At 38.1% G+C, this 21,955-nt stretch overlaps 1 protein-coding gene and 1 non-coding gene across 4 annotated transcripts in view; both read left to right on the top strand.

The window, feature by feature from the left end:
• Positions 1-21,955, top strand: part of SPAG6 (sperm associated antigen 6) — a 62,707-nt gene that overhangs the window by 6,901 nt on the left and 33,851 nt on the right. For 2 of the 3 annotated variants that reach the window (XM_027559983.1, XM_027559981.1), the window contains exons 3-4: positions 5,215-5,381; positions 8,598-8,781. In XM_027559983.1, coding sequence (XP_027415784.1) covers positions 5,215-5,381; positions 8,598-8,781 — 351 coding nt within the window. Of the gene's footprint in view, positions 1-2,031; positions 2,099-5,214; positions 5,382-8,597; positions 8,782-21,955 lie in introns of those variants that run through there. The other variant, XM_027559982.1, reaches the window with a different exon arrangement.
• On the top strand, positions 18,307-18,379 carry TRNASTOP-UCA. Its single transcript has one exon. It is a non-coding gene; the product is annotated as a tRNA-Sec (tRNA).

The following is a 21,955-nucleotide window of genomic DNA, read 5'->3' as shown; positions in this document are numbered from 1 at the left end:
AGAAACTATTACCTAAACTATATTTCTGATTTAAAAGAACAAAACACCCAGCCCCCCTCTCCATTCCATCGCTGTTAATTATTATCTTTGTATCCATATCTTTTAGAGTGAACTATCTCAAAACAATGTAGGCAGAGTATGAGTAAAACCAAAAATTTCATCTGAAGATAGATTTTTTAAAATTAATTAGTTTATTTTAATTACAATATTGTGGTGGTTTTTGCCATACATTGACAAGAATCAGCCGCAGGTATACATGTGAAGATAGATTTTTGAACTGATTGCCTTTCAAAAGTTTCCTTTTCAGATATTTCCAATGAAACCTCTGGGAGCAGGCAGTCCTTTTAGCAGTGTCTTCTCTTTTCTCTGTACTAGCCTCATTCCAACATTCCAGTCTTCTCCAGGCAGATGGGTGTAGTAGGTATATATGTAAAAGAGAAAACAACAGACTCATTATTCGCTCAGAAGAATTGAAAGCAGGGACTCAAAGGGATACCTGAACATCAATGTTTACAGCAGCATTATTCACAAACCCGAAAGTGGAAACAACCCAAGTGTTCATTAACACATGAATAGACAAACAAAATGCATGTACACACAATGGAATATTGTTGTTGTTTAGTCACTAAGTTGTTTCCTACTCTTTTACAACCCCATGGACTGTAGTCCACCAGGCTCCTTCTATCCATGGGATTTCCAAGGCAATAATACTGAAGTGGGTTGCCATTTCCTTCTCCAGGGGATCTTCCTGATCCAGAGATCCAACCTGCGTTGATAAGGAGGCAGGCAGATTTTTTTTTTTCTCCTGTTTTTTTGTTTTTTGCTAGGCAGATTTCTTTACCACTATTATTCAATCTTAAAAAGTAATGAAATTGTGATATATGCTACAATATGGACAAACCTTAAAAACATTTTGCTAAGTGAAAGAAGCCAGACAAAAAAGGACAATATTGTATGATTCCATTTATATGAAGTATCTATAATAGGCAAAATCATGGATACAGAAAATAGAGTAGAAACTACCACAGGCTGAGTGGCGGATATGGGGAGTTATGATTTAATTGGTATACAGTGTCTGTTAGGAAGGATGAATAGGTTCTGGAAATGATAGTGGTGATTGTGGCACAACATTACAGCTGTACTTAATGCCACTGAATTGTGCACGTAAAGTGGTTAAAATTTAGGTATATTTTACTACAACTTAAAAAAGAAAAAAAAAAGAAGATAAGTCACCAAGGCAGCCAGAAATCTTTACTGTGACTTCAGTGAACCCAAAGACCTGGTTTGCAGAGACTTGCTTTCAATAAAACAAAGTTGAGCTGTTAAATATCTTTATAAAGCACCTGAAATTGAAGTAATATGTATAGAAATTATACGCATGTAATATGAGACTGAGTTATTTCTTTTGTCTTTAGAAACATTTGACCTTTTTCCCCCTGGCTTATATATCCAATTGGCCTGCAAAATTCAAGTGATAGGCCTATGTTGTATTAAAAGGAATTAAGGGAAAGGTTGGTTGAGGCTATTCTATAATTTCTTCCAATACTTTTTTGAGAGCATGAGCTGCCTTTACTCATCTGTGAGGTCCCTATTTCTTGCCACTTGGTAAGCCTTGATCTGTTTTTTGAATGAATAATTGTGGGCAGGATTCATGGGGTTTTTATTTTTGTAAAACTAGATAACAATGTAAGTATTATTAATAGAAGCAGTGTCTCCAGTATGGCACTGGAACAAGAAACACAGAAAAGAAACTTAAAGCTATAAAGTTGGGGATGGGGAAGATTGTAAAGATTTAGCCTATAGGTTATATTTCATAAACATTTTCACACCATTTAATGAATTTATATAGGGAAGACAAAATTGTCTTATAGATATCAGAGTATAATATATAAATTACTTTTACTATTAGATATAATATTAGGTAGTACTTGTTGGTTCCTTCAGTGGAGACCCCGGTGAGTTCATTAGCTCCTCACTGAGGACCTTGTCTTATTAGATATTATAGCAGTCATTCAGACTGCTATAACCTATGGACTCTATATTTTCATGCATTCGCTCACCAAGGATCAATCACCATGGATTCCTAATGGACAGACAGGTAAGGAAATTTCTTTTTTATGTTATATATGCTCCTCTCTTTCCTCCTCCCCTCACTCCCTCCCTCCCTTCCTTCTTTCCTCAGTTCCTCTTGCAGCATTATCTGTATTTTTAGGACAAACCTGAAATTAGAATAACAAAGTATGCTTAGCCTGTGTAGGAGATAAAAACATGTTCCTGGGGATTGAAGACTATGAAGCACTAAGAGGCAATTCAAGGACTAGAAATTCAGGCAATACTTTCTTTAGTAAAAATGACCTCGTTCAGATATTTTAAATGGAAACTTTAGCTTTTACAAATTTTTCAAAATTCTCATTGTCTGAACAAGGGCATATGACAGAGCATCTGCATGAAAGCCTAACTTTGATATTGAATATAAGAATAGAAACAAAAGGAATCATGTCATTTTATTGACCTGATTTTTGCTGGGCCAAATGAAGTAGAAAAAGGGAGGAGAAAATATATAAAGCAGCAAAATTCCTTTGAGTATGTGGACAAGTGAAATACATTTTTTGGGGTAGAACATCTTATTGCTAAAACGGCAAACTGAAGATATCCAACACTGGGAGACTTGTGGTATACTAGCTAAATATAGTAACTAATAATAAATAATAATGTAATTGTGCTTATTGTGCTTAGTCACTCAGTCATGTACAACTCTTTGTGATCCCCATGGACTGTAGCCCGCCAGGCTTCTCTGTCCATGGGGATTTTCCAGGCAAGAATATGGGAGTGGGTTGCCATGCCCTCCTCCAGGGGATCTCCCCAATCCGGGGGTTGAACCAGGGTCTCATGCAATTGCAGACGGATACTTTTCCAGCTGAGCTACCTGGGAAGCATAAGAAGTATAAACTCAGATAGATGAATTCTGGTTCAACCCCCGGATTGGGAAGATACCACTTCATACCTACTAGGATGGATTATTCTAAAAAAAATAAAATGCAACCATTGGTGAGGATGGGGAGAAATTTAAACCCTTGTACTTTGCTGGTGGGAGTTTAAAATGATGTAGCCTCAGTGTAGTGGAAAGTGGTTTAACGGTTCCTAGATACTGGTGATGATTACACACCATTATAAATGTGTTTCATGCCACTGAATTATACACCAGAAAATGCTTAAAATGTTATGTATATTTTACCACTGTTAAAAAACTTGAATCAAGTAATAAGCAACCACAAAGAAGAGATCAACAAATGGTTGGTTTTAGATCCAGCTTTCTAGAAGGAATCATGTTCACATTTGGTAGTCATTCTAATACCTTATTTTGCACATTGAACTGTTTGTTCTGAGATACTTCAGAAATTGTCTCCGTAAAAAGTGTAGAGAATAATATAAGAAACACTTATGCACATGGACATGCTGAATTGTTTAACATGAGCTGTGGCCTAGGCCTGAGAAGGCGGGCTGTGTGCCTGCAAAGTTAACCAGCTCAGTCAGGATGCAAACTCGCAGCAGTGGCCTTCTGTAAAACGATCTAACCAAGTCAAATTAGACAGAAAAAGGATCACTGAAGAAAACTGGGAACCGAGAAAAGCCAGAGGTCACATCATTAAATGTTTCTGTGATAAGCATCCTTATTCTCTGTTTATGTTATTTGATAGTACTGTTTATCTTATTTTGGTCTAATTCTAAATGTTGTTGTGTTTTCCTTTTATTTCTATTTCACGTGTTTCTGGATATAACATTACAAAAGAATATTGGTAATATGTATCTGCTTTTATAGGTCAGAGTAATATTTTTTAACAAAAGATGTAATAACGTGCAAGTTGAACAGCCCACTGTAAATGAAGTTTAAAAGTCAAGGGGCCCTTTGTTCTAGTTTGAACTCCGTTATCACCTTTTTTCGTAGTATTAGACTAAAACACCTCTATTAAGGGGTTGTCTGCAAGATGGCACAGTGGTAAAGAATTTGCCTGCCCATTCTAAAGAAGATCGCCTGGAGTAGGAAATGGCAACCCACTCTGGTATTCTTGGCTGGAAAATTCCATGGACCGAGGAACCTGGAGGTCTACAGTCCATGGGGTCACAAAGAGTTGGACACAACTGAGCACACAGCACAGCAGAGTTAATATAGAGTTGGAATATTGAATAAAATGATCCAAATGAAATAATTTACCCCACCTCCTCAATTTTCCATATTATTTCCATCCAGTTTTACGTATTTAGTAAGTATGAATAAAGAATGTCTGAATTTCTAACCTTGCTTCTGCATTTTAGCTGTGTGATTTCCCTAATTTTTCTCAGCCTTCATTTCCACATCTGTAAAATAGACATGATAATAGGACCTACTTCATAGGTTTGTTATGAGAATTCAGTGAATTGATATAGAAAATAAGTTCTTAACACAAAATAATATATAAGCTATTTTTATTATTGTGCTGTGATGATGGTATTCCTACTATGTATTCAACCCTAGAATGAATATTAATGAGAGCTAGTAATGTGACATACTTCCTTATCTTAAAGAATTTATTTATTCGGAGACAGTGTCAGAAATCTGAATTTACAGCCCTTTATGAATGGGAAGCCCTAGTCGAATGGCCCTTCTAGCTCACCTGGCCTTGAAATAGATCTTCATAAAATTTCTGTAATAGACTCTAAGTTGGTTGGAATCAGAGGAAAAAAACACCAGAAGACTTGAGAGGAAAGAACTGAACTGAGCCCTGAAAGAGATAGGGTTTGCAAAGGCTGTTGTGGGGGGCAGGGGGTGGGGTGGGGCACGTGGGGTTGAGCGGGGAGGAACACAGCTTCTTCCCCTCCACTCCCCACCCCCATAACCCTGCTAGGAAGGCTTTCTACTGTGTGCTTTATAGTCTCTCTCTGCATTCCTCGTGACGTCACACAGCTAGAGTTTGCCAAATCAGGGATTTAAACTCTGGTTCTCCAAAGCCGTTCTTAGTTCCATGCTAGGCTGCTGCTTTGATAATTGCAGGTTATATTATTCTATACCTTGTCCAGTTGGCTGCTGCTTCATATCGTATTAGGTTTTAGTGGATGGTTTTTGTTTGCTTGTTTTTAATGATATTTCCCTTTGCATTTTCCTATCTGCATATATGCTGAATGGTATGTTTGCTTTTTAATTTAAAATTTGCTGATTTCTTATTTCTTGTAACTTAGGCGTAATGGCTTTGCTGAGGCCTCTTCTTCTGGATGTAGTCCCAACAATTCAACAGACTGCTGCTTTGGCTCTGGGGAGACTGGCTAATTATAATGATGACCTGGCAGAAGCAGTCGTGAAGGGTGATATTCTTCCACAGCTTGTTTATTCATTGGCAGAACAGAATGTAAGAATTTTTTAAAACCAAAGTTACATGATTTTTGTTTTGGATTTTTAAAAAATTGATAGTTTGGGTACAATTGCAAGTGTGTAGGCATAGAATTATTAGGATATTAATACAACCTTCGGTTCTTTGAACTACACATAATAATACCTTGAGGGTGTTTTACTTTGGGGCTAATAGATAGCTTTTCTGCATTACTGTTAGTATAGGAGAAAACATATTAAAGTTTTTAATGGAATTATACACACAGCAGTACTTCTATATACGGTCTTATTCAAGTTATAGGATCAGTCTTCGAAAGATGTATGGCACCCTGGGCAAATGAGTTACATACAGTAGTGTTGTGTTATTCGCTCAGTCCAACTCTTCGCGACCTCGTGGACTGTAGCCTGCCAGGCTTCTCTGTCCATGGGATTCTCCAGGCAAGAATACTGGAGTGGGTTGCCATTTCCTCCTCTAGAGGATCTTCCCCACCCAGGGATCGAACCCAGGTGTCCTGGGTTGCAGGCAGGTTCTTTACCGTCTGAATCTAGTTAATGGGCAGTGGAAGAGAGAGCTTGGAAGCAAGGAGGAAGAGAAGCATTTGAAAGCAAGGAGAATGCATGTAAGAGAAGGTTTGACAAAGCGTTTTTTGCCAAGCATGCAAGCATGTCAAGCCTTTTAAAGGTCATCTAAGAGTGCTTCCATTTTTTCTCCCATCCTGTCTGATTCCCTTTCTGTTCCTAACAATAGTTAAGGATCTTCCTCTAGGTAGGGTCTTTGCCTGTTTGTTCCATCCTGCTGATTTATCATAACCTAGGGATGTATCTTTCTTGACATGTCTTTAAGATTAAATTATCTTTCTTACACATGTATAACCAGAGGACAAACAATTAAATTAAAACATGGGCAAAAGACTCACAGACATTTATCCAAAGAAAATGTACTAAGAGCTAAGATGAAAAAATACTCAATGGCATTAGTCATTAGGAGATGAAAATCAAAACTGTGAAGAGCCAGCCATTCTACCTACCAGGATGGCCATAACAAATAAAAGAAAGAAAAAAAAGGAAAATAGCAAGTGTTACTGAAGATGTGGAGAAGTTGTGTACAGTGGCACAGCTGCTATGGAAAACAATTTGGCAGTTCCTTAGTAAGTTAAACATAATTACTATATGACCCAGCAGTTCTCCTGGTTATATTTCCAAAGGAATTGAAAACAGGTGTTCAAGCAAAACTTGAATGCAAACGTTCATAGCAGCATTATTTGCAATAGCCAAAAGAATGACTAGATAAAGTAAATGTTATATATCCATACAATGGAGTATTATCAGTTCTAAAAAGGGATGAAGTACTGGTACATTCTACAACATGGATGAACCTTGAAAAAGTTATATTAAGAGGAAGAAGCCAGACAAGGCTACATATTGTATGATTCCATTTATTTATATGAAGTATCCAGAAAATGCATATCCACAGAGATGGACACAGATTAATGATTACCAGGAGCTGGGGGAAGAGGGGAGTGAGAAGTGGCTACTTAATGTAGAGGATTTCTTGTTGGAGGAATGAAAATATTCTGGAACTGGATAGGTATGGTTGCACAACATTGTGAATGCACTAAATGTCACTGAATTGTACACTTTAAAGTGGCCAAATTTTTTTAACGAAATAAAATTCTAATTGCTTTAAAATGTGCTTTTTTTTTTTTTTTTTTTTTAAAGATTGGAGAGTCATTTGCTAATGACTTTTATCTCTAGGAGGAGTTAAATTGTATTTTTCTTGTAGGCATTCTTTCTATCATCAAATGCTTGGACTCTTAGCTGCTTCTCTGAGGGCAAGGTCTGTGTTTGATATCTCACATAGAAGGTTCTCTGAGGTTTTCTAAGTATGAATGAGTGCCCATTAGTTAAAGCAACAGGGCACACGTGAGGAGAAAGTGAGACTGGGAAGCATCTTCACAGGCTTCTGTCTCCTTCCCCTTCCAGGCCTTTAACCCATTTCTCATGTGAGATTTAATCTCTTCTCTATGCGTACAAAGTCCTCTGGTTTGGTTTTTCCTTCCTTTTCCCTCCAGGTTTACTTTCGTTCCTTCCTTCCATCCTTTCTTCTTTCTCTTCCCTTTTCTTTTCTGGCAGTTCTTTTGGTGAGGCATTCCAGGAGAGAAGAGAGTTATGGATTTGGAGAAGCAGAAGTTAAGAGGAAGAGGGAGTGAGAGTATGAATTCTAGGCACTGTTAGTTAATGCTAAATGGTGCTCAGTAAAGTGTGAATTTGAAAATTCTGCAATATACATTCAAATCAGCTTATGGTAATGACAAGAAATGTATCACTATTATTTTTCCACAATCATGAGAAAATAATCTATGGAAAGCTACTTTAAAACTCTTCTAATTTTTGTAATGATTTAGTAGATATTTGGTTATGGACTTGTAAAATTAGACTTTGTAACAAATATTTTAATGTCTATGTTGACATTTAAGAAACTAAAGAAATATATCAAATCAAAACATTGTTACTAACAGTAGATTCCTTATCTTTTCAACATATCCTAATTTTTAAAATATATTCTGTTAAAATATACCTTTTGTATTTTCTCTCACATAATTTTTTATTGATTTTTAATATTTTAGCCTATGTAAATAGAATGCTTTCAGAACAGTTGCTGTAGTCACCTTAGTTGCTTTTTTTGTATACACTGTGAAGAAATAGAAACTTTATCTGATGATTGCTAAGTGCACCTCAGAGCATAGCTGTTATTTCAGGATAACACGAGACACCAGAAAGGTTAGTTGAGGTCACGCTTAGAGACTGAGGGCAAGTAAAGGAAATGAGTTTGTCAGGTGACAGTTTGGTTGCACGTGCTAACAATCTAGGAGTTCCCACAGGACAAACAGTACCTTTCACTGTAATGCACAAACATAAACTCCCATTATTTTATGAATCTGTAGGAAATACAATGCTTACATTTTATTTTATGCAGTTTCCAAATGCATGTTTCAGAGTAAAACATTTGAAATGAAGTTAAAGATGTACACCGTTTCAGTTCAGTTAATGAACAAAAGCAATGCGGAAGCCTCAAAAAATCAAAATGATTTTGCAGGATGTTTTTCATCTTTTGTATTTAAAAACTGCTGAGCTTTTTTTTTTTTTAATATCAGTGTCATTTTTTTATGTTTGTTTTGGTCTATTTTAACTTTTAGCTTGATTCATACTGAGTTTTATCTCTTTATGCTTGTAGCGTTTTTACAAGAAAGCAGCTGCCTTTGTATTACGAGCGGTTGGTAAACATTCTCCCCAGCTAGCTCAGGCAATAGTTGATTGTGGAGCGCTGGACACACTGGTGATTTGCTTGGAAGATTTTGATCCTGGAGTCAAAGAGGCTGCAGCCTGGGCACTTGGCTATATTGCAAGACATAATGCAGGTAATGGCCCTTATTATAAAATAGGATTATTAAAGTTTACATTAATTAGGTAAACCTGGTTTTGCTTACTAGTAAACCATAGATAAGAGGTCTTAATGTTGTATCTATACATTATGGGAGATAAGTTTTGAATGAAGGCCAAATTGTTTGGATCACAAATTCATTAAAAAAAAAACAAAAGCCTATACATGTCAGTCTTTATCTTAGTTAGCAAAAGAGACATTTGAAGACAGAGTGGGAAGAAGGGGGACATGGGGAGAATGAGATATTGATTGATTCAAAGACGTTAGTAAATTGGTTCTGTTACAAAATTATTAGAGTTTGTTACTCCCCAGGGGACATTGGGTCGTAACTCTCACTTATGGTAGGGTATTCCAGGGTAGCCAAGAGCCATGTTTTATGAGTGAATAATGTTGAAAAGATGTGGGCATGGTAGCTTTCTAGAATATATTTGTATTCAGCCCAAGATTGGCAGGAAGAAGGAGAAAGAGAAGGAGCACCTTTTCTTACAAACTGAGCTCAGTGAGGCCATCAAGAAGGGACCTGGGCCTCTTGTGTGAAGGTTGTGCCGATACACTTGATTGCTAAAAAGTACACAGTGAACAAAATTGCCCCCACCACTTTACAGAAGTTGCTAAATAATATGCAAATAACACAATAAGAGAATAACAGTTTTAAACATGTTAAAATGAAAACTTTGCTAGTAGTCAAAGAACTGCATAATAAAACATCAGTGAAAGCAGAAAAAAAACCAAGTGGTTAAGAGCACTGTGGCCTTAGCTAGAATCTGAGTTTGAGTCCAAGTTCCAGTCTTTAGTTGCTGTGTGACCTTGGACATGGCTTTTAAACTGTCTGAAACTTAACTTCCTCATCTGTAAGAAAGGTTGTACTACTTCCACATTTGTTGTGAGATTGATGAGATAGGCCAGTACATGGTAAATATTCAATACATTTAATATTATTAAAACTGAAGATTTGAGAGGGCACAATGATGTTTCTATTGACAAAGGCACTAGAAATTGTATGAATTTGTAAATGCAAATTCATATCATGCAAATCTAAGCCATAAAAGAGTTTATGGTTACTGTAGAAAGCCTACTTTGAGAATTCATCCTAAGGATAGAATCCCACAGAATGAAGAAGCTGCATTTATGCAAATGTTATTGTAGTGTTATTTGTAACATCAAAACCCCTCAAATATTTGGTAGAAATTTAGGGGTTAAATTATAGAAGTTTACTTAATGGAATCTCATTCAACAGTTATGAATCCTGCATGATAACATGAAAAAGTGATTATAATGTGAAAAATTAGAAAATTATATTACAATTATGTGTACGTATGAAAGTCACTCAGTCGTGTCTGCACAGTCCATGGAATTCTCCAGGCCAGGATACTGGAGTGGCTAGCCTTTCCTTTCTCCAGAGGATCTTCCCACCCCAGGAATCAAAGCCAGGTCTCCTGCCTTGCAGACAGATTCTTTACCAGCTGAGCCATAATGATATAAAAATAAAATCCTATGTGGATATAAATTACAAGTGAGTACATGTTTGTGTTACTAGGGTTATAGAATGAATATTTTAAATTCATTTTCTAGATTTTTCAATGTGCATGCATGTATAAAATAATGACTACTGTTTATTGAGTAATTACTATGTGCCTGGCTCTGCGCAGTATGCATCAGGATATTATCTCATTTTGGCTGCAGATACACTTAGGGCAGGTATTACTCTCCCTGTTAAACAGAGGAAGAGAGTGGAATGTAGACGATGCCTGAAGTTACGTTAATGGTTGAGCCAAAATTGGAATCTAAATCTGTCTGACTCCAAAGCCATATGTCAACCCCGTACCATACAGTTTGACTGCGTACTTCTTGAAAGAGTATTGAAGAAGAAATTCGAAACAGAAACAGGAAGTGGCTGTCCCATAGTTATGTTTAATTTGGTTTTTAAATGATGACACTACTGGAGACAATAAAATGATGTAAAAATAAATCAAGAGAGAAAACTATTTGTCATGCTTAGAATGATTCAGAATTGGTACAATAAAATTATTTCCTTAATATCTGAATTTTGGTTTTCCAAGTAGGTTCACCTTAGGACTATTGCTTAATACATGTTGATTGAGAAAACTAAGGCAGTGTTTTAAATTAGAAGCTGGTTATCATGGGGAAACTACATGAGTATATTTAGTCTTTTTTTTTTTTTTTTTAATGTCAGAGGACTTTATAGATCGTAACATGAGTATTTTAAAGGGTGATACGAAAGAACTTTGAGGACAACTGTGCAGATACTCTGTCAGGCGGGTGCCCATAGATAACCTTTCCATATCTCCCTTTTGTTGAATCTGAGGGTAAATGATTATAGTTTATAAATAGGCTCTGTCTAAGGGATTCCGTTCCAATTTCTTGCTATAATCTGGCTCCCACATGGAATTCCCAGTGTAATTTCAATATTTCACAGTCATTAGGGGCTTGGGACCCAGAAGCTCCCAGAAGGGATTACTGAATAGATTTCTCAGAAGGAAAGGGAATTGTTATCTAGTAAGCAGTAAGTCAATATTCACATCCTGAATATCAGTGAAAAGAGAAGATTTACCTTCAAATGACCTGATTTCTTTCTTGATGATCTCCTAAAAATGGAATATATTGAGATGGAAGGGATTCATTCAGCGTTTTCTTCTGGGAACTAGTGGTAAATTGTTTGATTAGGTAGTTTAAGAAATATAAACCTTAGAGGAGATACAAAAGAAATGACCTTTAAGGGCAATAGAAGGAAAATGTTTTGCATGTAGGAAACAAAAATAAAGTAAACACACAATTACTAGAAGAGGAAAGTCAGTGGGCATCATCTGATGTTTCCTTATTTGAAAAATACAATTTCTAGAAGCTACTTGTACATATAGATTTTAAGGCATTGTACAGATAACCAGAGGAAATTGGAGGCTAACCATCAGAAATGGTGGTCGTAGACTCTATCATGGAAATTTAATGAGACGATTTGCAACTCTGAGCAAATTGTCTCAGTAAATTTCCATGATAGAGTCACCAGTTACTGAACACACTTGATAATACACACCTCTTTGAAGATAAATAAACTACCTCTTTCTGTTTTGGGTTCCTTAAGAAAGGCTCAGACTGATTGTTGGTCCTCCTCTATTGTGCTACAGTCTCCCCCTCAGCAGAATTATTCTGGCTGCATATTTACCTAACTAGTGTCCAGTCTCTCATTATTTTCAAGCACTAGTCTTGTTTTTGGAACTACAAGGGGTGAGGCCAGAGGAACGGTGGGCTCTGCTGCCTTAGTGCTCCCACCGGGAGGGCCCAGGCCTTCCCTCCCTCCCCACTCTGCCTGGCAGCCTGGCTCTAGCCTTGCACCTGTGGGTGACACAGAAGCTCCGTGGTGACCTGGGTGGAGTGTGTGGCAGCCATCACAGCACTAGGGGACTGAGGTGGGAGCAGTGGCCTGGTGGCAGCCTGAGGAAGAAAAAGCCATGTAGGTGTTTTGGAGGAATGCTGTTCCATGTTTGGCCTAAAAAGAAATAAATTTTAAGTGTTTGTTTAGGAGCTTTAGCTAAAAACACTGTCTCTTGTAAACTTTGTTTCCTATAAACCTTTGCTGTCTCTCAGTAAACCTTAGCAAGTTCTCAGTCCTGGCAAAGTGGAATAGGTTGGATTAAGTGTCCTAAAACATTTTAATTATTAACACAATCACCCTATTACAGATGAGGAAACTGAAATAGAGAGGTTAAAGGATTTATTCTGGTCAGACGGCAGTTTATGGCAGAGCTGTTTGGCCATTACTCAGAAGCCTTCAGAGATTCTTCCTTTTTATAATGTGAGAAAGGCAAGTGTATGAAAGCTCATCACTCTTCTTCTTAAGCTCCTTGCAGTATCTGCAAGTCTCGCCAGATACTTCTGTTCTTAATTCCCGATGACTGGTTCCACATGTGTGACTATGCTGTCTCCCAGGGACCTGATTTATCTCCTTAGGACCTAAATCAAAAGAGAGACGTCCCTCCCTGCTTGGTAGTGGTCAGGAGAGGGGATGGCTGCAGCCCCAGATGAGCAGTGCTTAGCGGGCTCAGCTGATTAGGATTCCACAGAAACAGCGAGTAGACTGTGTCTTGTTCACCAAGTAGATAATGTAAGGGAGGAATCCAGACAGAGCTGGCTAGCCTGATTCTTTTCTGTGTCATTTAGGATGATGAAACGATAAAAAGAAAAAATAATTCTAAAAATCAGAATTTTTGCATATATTCTTCTTGTGCCACTCAAGCCACCCATATATAAATACCAGTAGTCTACATTGTGTGGAACAGGCTTAGGTTGCAGTAATTAATTTAAAAAAATCTACATGTTAGTGACAAATATCTGAGATAATTAGGAATTCTGTACTGTAGGTCTTAGAGTAAGGAAGGAGGGGGAGCAGAGGACAAGAGGATGGTAATTCTGTGTTAAAAGCCTTAAAGACTTCAGTGATACCTGTAGATAATAAGTTGGTTTCTGTGCCATCTTTTTATAACTTATTTTATCTTAGAGGGGTTGAGGAACACATAAGCTTAGAGGAAAATGATGTATATGAGATTATATGTATTATATATTATACCAATTTTGATCCTAACATTTATTTCTCCCAATACTTTTCTCCTTATTTAGGTGTTGGTAAAAAAAGATGAAAGTGAAAATAAATGTCTCTTCTGTGTTCTTTGGACATAGGCACCAAATGTGTTAACGTAACATTTTAAAAAATAAGTTTATTTATTTATTATTTACTTCATTTTTGGCTATGCTGGGTCTTTATTGTAGCACGGCTTTCCCCTAGTTGTGGAGAGCAGAAGTATTCTCTAGCTGCAGTGTGTGGGTGTCTCATTGTGGTGGTTTCTCTTGTTGTGGAGCACAAGCTTCAGCAGTTGCAGCTCCTAGACTCCAGAGCACAGGCTCAGTAGTTGTGATGCACAAGCTTAGTTGCTTGGCAGCATGTGGGATCTTCCTGTACCAGTGATTGAACCCGTGTCTCCTGCTTTGGCAAGTGGATTCTTCACCATTGAGCCAACAGGGAAGCCCTAAAATAACATTTTTAATTGTAACTTTTACTCAGTGGTTATCTAATTTGTTAGTCTTTTTTAGGGTTAGTTTGTATGCTGGTAAAAAATTATATGTGTGTATTTTTATTTCTTGTGATTTTTAAAGTACAGACTTTTGATTAATAAAATCTTCTAAGCTTTCTTTGCATTTTTTTGGAATTCAGAATTTGGAACAATAAAATATAATTCTGTACTCTCAGATCCCCAAGTCACTGAGAACTACAACTTTATATATAAAGCTAGCAAGCAGTTTCTTTATCTCCATCATCATCATCATTGTAATTATCAAAAAGTGTTTGAGGCATTTATGTGTATGTTACCATGCTTTTGTTACTGTACAAGGTCAAATAAGTTGGCTAACATCTCACCTCTAAGACTTTATGATCTAAGATGGAAGAATTGATACAGTGAGCATAGAGGTCATCCAAAGAGCTGACCAAATATGGAACAAAAAGGTACAATATTATCTTAATATGAATAATATATTGGGTGATTTTACTTTGGCTCAAGTGAAAGACAAATTGTGAGTTATGTTTTTGTACTGTGGTAGAAAGGGGAATCTTTACTTTGTTTTTACAAACTTTGTTATATCCAGATAACCTCTGAACTCTGTTGGGCATAGATATAAAAGGAAAAAGTGACATTGATAGTGATAAACACACACACCTACAATCAATTAATCTTTGACAAAGGAGGCAAGAATATACAATGAGAAAAAGTCTCTTCAGCAAGTGGTGTTAGGAAAGTTGGACAGCCACATGTAAATCAGTGAAGTTAGAATATACCCTCTCAGCATACACAAAAATAAACTCAAAATGGCTTAAAGACAAACATTAAGACATGACACCATGAAACTCCTAGACGAGATCATAGGCAAACATGCTCTGATATAAATTGCACCAATGTTTTCTTCACTCAGTCTCCCGAGGCAATAGAAATAAAAGCAAAAACAAACAAATGGGACCTAATCAAACTTACAAGCTTTCGCACAGCAAAGGAAACCACAGACCAAATGAAAAGACAACTTATAGAATGGAAGAAAATATTTGCAAACAATGTGACTCACAAGGGCTTAATTTCCAAAACAAACAGCTCATGTACAACTATAACTCAACAACAACAAAAACAACCAATCAAAACATGGGCAGAAGACCTCAATGTCTTATTTCTCCGCAGAAGAAATACAAATGTCTAATAGGCACATAAAAAAAGATGCTCAATATCACTAATTTTTAGAGAATGCAAGTCAAAATGACAATGAGGTACTACCTCACATGAGTCAGAATGGCGATTATCAAAAAGTCACAAATAACAAAATGCTTGAGAGGGTATGGAGAAGAGGGAACCCTGCTATACTGCTGGTATGAATGTAAGTTGGTACAGCCACTATGGGAAACAGCATGGAGGTTCCTCAGAAAGCTAAAAATAGAGTTGCTGAATGATCCCGCAGTTCCCTTCCTGGACGTATACCCAGACAGAACTCTAATTCAGAATGATTCATGTACCCCTACATTCATAGCAGCATTATTCACAATAGCCAAGACACGGAAACAAATGACCATTGACAGATGAATTGATAAAGAAGATGTAGTACATGTATGGAATACGACTCAGCCATCAAAATGAATGAAATGCCATTTGCAATAACATGGATGGACCTAGAGATTATTAAGTGAAGTAAGTTAGAAAAAGAAAGACAAATACGATAGGATATCACTTATATGTGAAATCTAAAATATGACACAAATGAAACTCTTAGATCATAGGCAAAACACCTGTCTATGAAATAGATAAATTCACCTATCTATGGAATAGAAATAGATTCAGGGACAAGGAGAACAGACTTATGGTTGCTAAGAGGGAGAAGGTTGGGAAAGGGATGGAGTGGGAATTTGGGGTTAGCAGATGTAAGCTAATGTATATGGAATGGATAAACAAGTGCCTGGTAATTAGGAAAACTTTAGGCATGACTGGAACAACGTTCATATGTGAATCTACTTTTTCAACTGTAAACTTTTTGGAATCTAAATACTGGAGATTGAGCATTTCCAATAAAAATTTAGCAGCTAAATTGAGACACGCTGTAAGTGCAAAATATACACTGGATATCCAAGACTTGATGTGAAGAAGAGAGTTTTAAAACTTTTAAATATTGATTACATGTTGAAATTATAGTATTTTAGATATATTGTGTTAAACAATTTGATTATTTAAAACTTAGTTTACATTTATTTTTAAATTAGAGGATAACTGCTTTACATGGAGAAGGCAATGGCACCCCACTCCAGTAGTCTTGCCTGGAAAATCCCATGGACGGAGGAGCCTGGTAGGCTTCAGTCCATGGGGTCGCGAAGAGTCAGACACAACTGAGCGACTTCACTTTCACTTTTCACTTTCATGCATTGGAGAAGGAAATGGCAACCCACTCCAGTGTTCTTGCCTGGAGAATCCCAGGGATGGCAGAGCCTGGTGGGCTGCCATCTATGGGGTCGCACAGAGTCGGACACGACTGAAGTGACTTAGCAGCAGCAGCTTTACAATGTCTTATTAGTTTCTGCTGTACAACAATGTGAATCAGCTATAAGTATACTTATATGCAGGCTTCCCAGGTGTCTCAGTGGTAAATCTGCCTGCCAATGCAGGAGATGCAGATTTGATCCCTGGGTCTGGAAGATCCCCTGGAAAAGGAAATATCAACCCACTCCAGTGTTCTTGCCTGGGAAATCCCATGGACAGAGAAGCCTGGTTGGCTACACTCCATGGGGTCACAAAGAGTTGGATAGGACTTAGCAACTATACAACAAAAACAATGCATATATCCCCTACCTCTTGAGTCTTCCTCCCATCACCCCCCATCCCACCCCGCTAGGTCATCACAGACACCAAGCTGAGCTTCCTGTGCTACACAGCAGCTTCCCACTAGCTATCTGTTTCACACACGATGGTGTATATATGTCATTGCTACACTCTTGATTAGTCCCATGCTCTCCTTCCCCCCACCCCCGCCTGTGTCCACAAATCTGTTCTCTACGTCTGTGTCTCTATCCCATGATTAAAATTAATCTCACCTATTTCTTTTTACTTTTTAAGTGTGGCTACTAGAAAATTTTAAATATGTGGCTCATGTTCCCATCTGACAGTACTGACTTAGAATTCCTGTGCTGTGCTCTGTGTTTTTTTGTTAAAAGGCAATGAAGTGGTGATGCTGTGGCCTCAAAAAGTCACTTAATATGCTTAAATTAATCATTATAGCTGAATGGTGATATGTAGTAAGTTAAGGAATATGGAACTAAATGTACTATTTGGGGAGAAATAAATAATGAGTCAACTTCAAGCAACCACTTACTAATGTAAGGGCTGAAATATACTTTATAAGTGGCCAAACTATCAGACTTGCACATTGTCAGTGGGGCCCTGTATTGATAATCCCCTTTGGAAAACAGTATTGCAGTGCTTATTACCTTGACCTATATGAGATTACCTATATTTGATTGGTCTTGACTTAACAAAAACAGCAGTTTCTTGTGGCTTAATCCAAAAATACCAAGAACCTCTGAAGCAGGGCAGCTAAAGCCTGTGCTCTGGGACAACCTAGAGGGATAGGGTGGGAAGGGAGGTGGGAGGGGGCATTCAGCATTGGGGGAACACATGTATACCTATGGTCTGCTCACATAGGTACACATGTATACCTACACCTATTTGCCTGTTATGTATGGCAAAAACCATCACAATATTGTATAATAATTATCTTCCAATTAAAATAAAGAAATTAATTTTAAAAAGCCACCATTCTTCTTCTCAGGACCACCACCTCAGAGCCTCTGTCTTAAGTAAATACACACATGCATGCACACACATATGAATGTGTATGTTTGTCTAATGTGTGGAATATGTATGTATGAATATAGGATCCATGGTAGCTAGACTCCAAGAATCCCCTCAAATATCCCACATCCTGGCATTCTCACCCTGGTACAGTCCCTCCCATATCACACCAGGAATGATCTGTGTTACCACTAGACTGCAGCAGAAACAATGGTCTGCCACTTCTGAGCATGGGTGACCAGCTTTACAAGCCTTTACTATGATTCTGTTTTGGGGGTCTCATCACTTGCTTGGAGGGAAGCCACTGCTATGACATGAGGACCCTCAGATAGCCCATGGAAAGGCCTGTGTTGTGAGGTCTTTGACAGCCAGCAAGAAATGGAGCTTTCTAGAACGATGTGAGTGAGCTTGGAAGCAGATCCTCCGCCAGTTGTGCCTTCAGAGATGACTACAGCCTCCACAGACAGTGTAGTAGCAATTTCACGAGAAATTCCAAGCCTGAACCACCCAGCTAGACTGCTCATGGATTTCTGACCCACAGAAAGTGTGAGAGAGAAAATGATGCTTTAAGTCGCTGAGTTTGGATCAGTTGGTATGTAGCAATGGTTAAATGGGCTTTCCTGGTGGCTCAGAGGTTAAAGCGTCTGCCTTCAATGCGGGAGACCCAGGTTCGATCCCTGGGTCAGGAAGATCCCCTGGAGAAGGAAATGGTAATCCGCTCCAGTATTCTTGCCTGGAGAATCCCATGGACGGAGGAGCCTGGCGGGCTACATAATCTTAAAGCACTGTACTTAATAATGCAAAGCCCCAAACCCACAAAACAATTAAGTGTCCCAAGTTGGGGGGATGGTTAAGTAAACTATAGCATATTTGCTCAGTGGCATATTATGCAATTATTAGCACTGTTGGGGCAGCTCGTCCTCAGGAATAAAAGTGGACAGTGGAGGCCCGAGGGTAACTTCAAGGAACCACTCAGAAGGAGTCACACCAAGAACTGCTGACCAGGGAGCCCTCGTATGAAAACGTCCTGTACACTTTCTAACCATTCAGTATTTCGTTTCTATCTCCTCTCTCCTTTGTGTGTTCTCATAGAGAATTCCACTAGGGCACAGCTGATCCTTTACTGTTTAGCCTCCTCTGTTAGCCTGAAGCTCCTAGGGGCCTGAAGCAATAACAAATGCCAATGAAGTTTGAAGGTTCAAAGTTTAATAAAATCTTTTAAACATATTAAAATCCATGTAAGATTGTTTTGTTTTTGCAGATTGTAGGTAGAGTGAAACTACAATTGTGGTTGCAATATTATATAAAGCAAGTGGAAATGTATTTTTTGTTTGGGTGTTTTTTTGGGGGCTGTGCCACATGGCATGTGGAATTTTAGTTCCCTGACCAGGGATTGAATCCACATCCCCTATGTTGGAAACAAGGAATCTTAAACTTAACCTGGATTGCCAGGGAAGCCCCTAAAGCAAGTGGAAATGAATGGGAACATTTCTAGATACAAAAAGCATATTTTGTAAAAAGCTGATTCCAAGTAATTTATTGTTTCATCCCAAGAGCCCTCCAGACCCTCTCTGTAGGTCTGGCTTCTTCCATTCAGCCTAGTCTCAGCTGTTGAGTAGGTATAACTATGAAACTGAAAGTCACTAAAATTGGGGTTTTAAAAATTGCTTTATATCTTATGCTACTTATTATCTTCCAAGGCCATACCAGTCTTTGTTTTTTCCCACCTTCTTTTTTCTCTCATCTCCACTTTTTGACTTTTCCTTTCCATATTTTGAAGCTGTTTTTTTTATGCTTGAGCCTTGTATAAGTGTGCCATCTTTCCAGCTGATTGTAATTTCTTACTAAGGCCCCATTAACTCCAGATCAATGGCTTATTTGACTCACTTGACTTTTTAAAGGAGCTAGAATTATTTAACCTTCAAAGCATATGTATGTATTTATGTATGGATGGATGTACGTTAACCTTTAATCTCTCAAACACTCAACCCATGTGTAAGGGTTAGATGGATGGTTCTGAAGATTGGGTGGAGAGAAATGGTATGGAAATGATGAGTAGGAAAAATGGCATTTGTGAGGGTGGGGGATAAATAAAAATCATAGATTAGATTTTTTTCATAATAATATGCAAATTCCTTCCACTTTTTCACACTCCCACCTGCAATTGGAGATGTCAACTTCTCAACTCAATTATAGCTCTAGTTAACTGTTAACTACACTCTTAACTACAGGAGAATGTTGCCTCTCTCAGATGTATTGGTATAGAATAAAGGTGGTCCACTGGAGAAGGGAATGGCAAACCACTTCAGTATTCTTGCCTTGGGAACCCCATGAACAGTATGAAAAGGCAAAATGATAGGATACTGAAAGAGGAACTCCCCAGGTCAGTAGGTGCCCAATATGCTACTGGAGATCAGTGGAGAAATAACTCCAGAAAGAATGAAGGGATGGAGCCAAAGCAAAAAGAATACCCAGTTGTGGATGTGACTGGTGATAGAAGCAAGGTCCGATGCTATAAAGAGCAATATTGCATAGGAACCTGGAATGTCAGTTCCACGAATCAAGGCAAATTGGAAGTGGTCAAACAAGAGATGGCAAGAGTGAATGTCGACATTCTAGGAATCAGTGAACTGAAATGGACTGGAATGGGTGAATTTAACTCAGATGACCATCATATCTACTACTGTGGGCAGGAATCCCTCAGAAGAAATGGAGTGGCCATCATGGTCAACAAAAGAGTCTGAAATGCAGTACTTGGATGCAATTTCAAAAACGAAAAAATGATCTCTGTTCGTTTCCAAGGCAAACCATTCAATATCACAGTAATCCAAGTCTATGCCCCAACCAGTAATACTGAAGAAGCTGAAGTTGAACGGTTCTATGAAGACCTACAAGATCTTTTAGAACTAACACCCAAAAAAGATGTCCTTTTCATTATAGGGGACTGGAATGCAAAAGTAGGAAGTCAAGAAACACCTGGAGTGACAGGCAAATTTGGCCTTGGAATACGGAATGAAGCAGGGCAAAGACTAATAGAGTTTTGCCAAGAAAATGCACTGGTCATAATAAACACCCTCTTCCAACAACACAAGAGAAGACTCTATACATGAACATCACCAGATGGTCAACACCGAAATCAGATTGATTATATTTGCAGCCAAAGATGGAGAAGCTCTATACAGTCAGCAAAAACAAGACCAGGAGCTGACTGTGGCTCAGACCATGAACTCCTTATTGCCAAATTCAGACTTAAATTGAAGAAAGTAGGGAAAACCACTAGACCATTCAGGTATGACCTAAATCAAATCCCTTATGATTATACAGTGGAAGTGAGAAATAGATTTAAGGGCCTAGATCTGATGGATTGCCTGATGAACTATGGAATGAGGTTTGTGACATTGTAAAGGAGATGGGGATCAAAACCATCCCCATGGAAAAGAAATGCAAAAAAGCAAAATGTCTGTCTGGGGAGGCCTTACAAATAGCTGTGAAAAGAAGAGAAGCGAAAAGCAAAGGAGAAAAGGAAAGATGTAAACATCTGAATGCAGAGTTCCAAAGAATAGCAAGAAGAGATAAGAAAGCCTTTCTCAGCGATCAATGCAAAGAAATAGAGGAAAACAACAGAATGGGAAAGACTAGGGATCTCTTCAAGAAAATCAGAGATACCAAAGGAACATTTCATGCAAAGATGGGCTTGATAAAGGACAGAAATGGTATGGACCTAACAGAAGCAGAAGATATTAAGAAGAGATGTCAAGAATACACAGAATTGTACAAAAAAGATCTTCACGACCCAGATAATCACGATGGTGTGATTACTGATCTAGAGCCAGACATCCTGGAATGTGAAGTCAAGTGGGCCTTAGAAAGCATCACTACGAACAAAGCTAGTGGAGGTGATGGAATTCCAGTTGAGCTATTTCAAATCCTGAAAGATGATGCTGTGAAAGTGCTGCACTCACTATGCCAGCAAATTTGGAAAACTCAGCAGTGGCCACAGGACTGGAAAAGGTCAGTTTTCATTCCAATCCCAAAGAAAGGCAATGCCAAAGAATGCTCAAACTACAACACAATTGCACTCATCTCACACGCTAGTAAAGTAATGCTCAAAATTCTCCAAGCCAGGCTCAGCAATATGTGAACCGTGAACTTCCTGATGTTCAAGCTGGTTTTAGAAAAGGCAGAGGAACCAGAGATCAAATTGCCAATATCCGCTGGATCATGGAAAAAGCAAGAGTTCCAGAAAAACATCTATTTCTGCTTTAT

The sequence above is a fragment of the Bos indicus x Bos taurus genome, chromosome 13, assembly GCF_003369695.1.
Source record: "Bos indicus x Bos taurus breed Angus x Brahman F1 hybrid chromosome 13, Bos_hybrid_MaternalHap_v2.0, whole genome shotgun sequence".
NCBI classification, from domain to species: Eukaryota; Metazoa; Chordata; class Mammalia; order Artiodactyla; family Bovidae; genus Bos; species Bos indicus x Bos taurus.
Note: the sequence above shows the minus strand (reverse complement) of the source record. Positions and strands in the feature narration are given on the sequence as shown.